Consider the following 3,548-nt stretch of genomic DNA (forward strand, 5'->3'; position numbering starts at 1 on the left):
AAATTCACCAACAAATGAGCCGTTCGCTGCAATAATGACTTAAGTGACAAATCATAGTTTTGAGAAAACACGGTTTAAAGATTTAAAAGTGTATTATTTTAAGGAGAAGAGCGAGAATTAGAAAACTAAGTTTTTCAAATGTAAGTAGCAGTATCATACAATGAAAATTCATGATCAAAGAACTAAAATTTTAATGTTTTAATTGTTAAATAACCGTTTAAATATTAAATCACTTAGGTCGTTATTCAGGCGAACGACTAAAAGTTATTGATTTTTTCAAATAATCAGTCATAAAATTATAATTATTATTCACTTTAACTAAAATACTTATAATAATACTTTTTTAACATATTTTTTTATTGAATATCAGTACAATATTGAGTTGAAAAAAAAAGCCATTTTTTAGTTACATTACATCAGTTACAAAATTACATTTTATTATTAAATATTTATAAAAAATCATCATTGGACTCAAACTCTGATTCATTCTCATTTACCTCGCACTCAGCAAAAGCTCCATCATAAAAATTACGGTTCTCAGATTTGAGAAATCGCATAAAAGATAAAACATCATTCTTTTTAGGTTGTGGTAAAGCAATTTTGGGAGTTTTTTGCAAATTTAACTCTTCTTTTTGAGGAACAAAACTTTCCTTTTAAAATATTTAAAAGTGTGGCCAGGTTCATCAAAGTCCTGATAAGCTACCAAAGTTTTATTTGGTTTGAATATTAATTTTACATACTTCTGAATAGTAAAGGTACTGCCTTTCAATGCAGGCGCTTTTAAAAAAAGAGGTTCCAAAGCCGACTCCCAATCTTCAAGTAAAGAAGAAGATATCTTAGCTTCGAATGGACTGGGCCTCGTTCTAGAAGTTTGCATTAAATTTAAATAATCTTCGACTGTTTCAATTACTTCATGCCTTTTCAACACAGTACCGTAACAGCCAAAGTTTCTGTCACACTGACAGTAACTGTGACCGCGAATTGGTAAAATGTGCGTTATGGTTATTCCTTGAGTTTTATTTTTATTTTGACCTCCACACGAATCTGATAAAAAGATAATATTTTTTGTTTCAGGACTTTTAATTATTTTTTCATTTACAAAGCTGTACATAAAACTACAAACGGAGTTTGCGTTTTGTTTGCCCTCAGATTCAAGAAAACAAAAAAAATTTACTTGATTCGTCGTTGAAATGATGAGTATTAAAAACGTACATGTTTAGTTGGCGTTTATAATATGCCGAATTCACATTTAGTTGTTTTGGGAGAGGTAAATTTTGAGCATAATCAAACTCAATCACGGATGTCTTAAAGTTGTCATTTTTTGCAGTTACTTTCACAAGATTATTTCTTAAAGCAGCATTTTTTTTGAAACTATTTACATGACTATGATATTTTTCGGCACAAGGGTCATTTGGATTTGCTTCCTATTTTATGTTACACTCGGTGCAAAAGTCGCAAACGTCAGTTTTGCGCGCACGCACTGAATAATCTGAATTCTTACGAAAATATTTGTGATAAGCTTTATATTTTAGAGTAGCAGATTTTCCTATTTTTTCTTGGTAATAACTCAAAAACGAGGAATGCAAAACTTTTACCGTTATGTTTGGGTTTGTAAAAAACTTTCTTTCTGTTTTTTTACCTCCGTAATGTGACTTTTTATGAGGTATAAGGAACCAATGCTCTTTAACTAAGGCCCAAACTTCATCAGGTATTTTTTTAGGATTCGGCTGTTTGCCACGATTTTCTGTAGCTTGGGAAACGCCTTGTTTGCAAAACCTTAATACGGTCTTCATTCTGCCATCGCTGATTTGATATAAACTAATAAGGAACTCTTTACACACACTTATATCTTTTCCATGTAATTTTAAACTGTACTTCCACGAAAACTCTCGGTTTTTTGTTACGGGAGCCAGTTTATGACGTTTAACTCCTTCACGATGTGCACAACTCATTAAATAAGTATCCTGCTTTTCTTTATCTTGTGAAACATAAAAATTTCTAAAAAACTCTTTTTGGGGATCTCTATTAAAATTTGAAAAACATTGGGCCCGACAACAATGTTCTATCTTTCTAAACTGTTTACGAGATACATAATTTCCAGCTATATTTTTATACGCTTTGCCGCTGTTACGTTTATCTTTTCTTTTGTTACGGGCCCATTTTCCATTTTTTAACTTTCTTTTTAACCCCGGATTGTCACTAGCCATGGAAGTTGAAGTTGTTGATGTTGATACATCCATAGCTGTTATTCTTCAAGTGGATAATATTAAACAATAGTTATTTATAAAAGCCTCTGTATACTAACGCACTATGCTAATCAGCTGTTACACGGGAATGAAACTGTGAATTGGCGCAGCGCTTTCATTTACGCGCCTATATTCATTTGTTCACCACGACCTCAATAATTGATATTTTTTTATGAAATTTGGTAGGGGTACTTATGAATAGTTTATCTACCCGTTTCCAGTGTCGCCCGAAAAACGATCTAAGTGACCTTAGGCAGCGAACTGCTCAAATAATAATAGTCCAAGCAAAGAGAATTCAATTTGAAACGACTTTTATTTGGAAGTAACTGACATAGTTCAATCTCGAGATCCCAAAGCCTTGATGATTATTGAAATTGATAAATATCTTCAAAAACCTTTATTACAAAAGACAAATGATCCATTAAAATGGTGGAACGAAAACAAAAACGTTTATCCAAATTTGTTTGAATTAATGAAAATGCGTTTTTGTATACAAGGTACTTCTGTTCCTAGTGAACGTGTATTTTCCAAAGGTGGCCAAGTTATGTCAGAAAAAAAAGGCAGACTCAAAAGTAAAAGGATTAAACAAATAGTATTTTTAAATTTAAATTTTAAATAAATAAGGTATACTTGACACTATATTTTTTTTTTACATTTTTTAATTGTCCTAAACAAGACAACTCATCCCCTGTATGCCTTCATTGTAAAGGTCCACACGAAGCAACGGATCTATCGATTATGTCCAGAATGGGCGCATCAAAAAGAAATTAAAAAAGTTATGGCTACCAAAAATATTTCTTACAATAACGCAACTTTTATTTAAAAAAATAATATTGTTAATAAGTCTAAAACTTTTTCTAATTGTGTTTCAGAAAATGTTTGTATTACTAATAATACTAGTGCTCCTGTTCTTTTGGACTCCTTTCCGAGTTTGATAGACATTTCCTCTAAAAAAAATAAATCTAAAAACTATGACAATCATAATAAAAACAGCTCTCTTCCTGTCCATACATTACCTCCCACTTTAAATAACAATAACGTTTGGTCCTAATGGTTCTTTCCTCGATTACATGTCTAGTTATTCATTTGCTCAATCTGCTAAAAAATCGTGAATTACTTCTCTAGCTAGCCAACTCTCCTTTTCTGTTTCGAATATTTCCCCTTCATTACTATCAACCCCATCCACCCTTAACCATCTAATTGAGTCTCACATTTTTAACTTTTTTTCTTCATCACATAATAACAGTTTAAAATAATAAAAATGAAAAAAGGAAATTTTTTTTCCTTTTCTCCTATTTTTAG

The 3,548-nt window shown here is 31.2% G+C and overlaps 1 protein-coding gene across 1 annotated transcript; it reads right to left on the reverse strand.

The window, feature by feature from the left end:
* Nucleotides 1-391: 391 nt before the first annotated feature.
* Nucleotides 392-2,383, reverse strand: LOC126910497 (uncharacterized). Its single transcript, XM_050693122.1, has one exon. The coding sequence runs from the start codon at nucleotides 2,238-2,240 to the stop codon at nucleotides 1,425-1,427; it is 816 nt and encodes a 271-aa protein (XP_050549079.1). The 5' UTR covers nucleotides 2,241-2,383; the 3' UTR covers nucleotides 392-1,424.
* Nucleotides 2,384-3,548: the final 1,165 nt, after the last annotated feature.

This window comes from Daktulosphaira vitifoliae, unplaced genomic scaffold (genome assembly GCF_025091365.1).
Source record: "Daktulosphaira vitifoliae isolate Bord-2020 unplaced genomic scaffold, ASM2509136v1 Scaffold_1, whole genome shotgun sequence".
NCBI lineage: Eukaryota > Metazoa > Arthropoda > Insecta > Hemiptera > Phylloxeridae > Daktulosphaira > Daktulosphaira vitifoliae.

What these genes read in the sequence shown, in the direction of transcription:
- LOC126910497 (XM_050693122.1), bottom strand. Translation starts at nt 2,240, where the DNA reads ATGGATGTATCAACATCAACAACTTCAACTTCCATGGCTAGTGACAAT.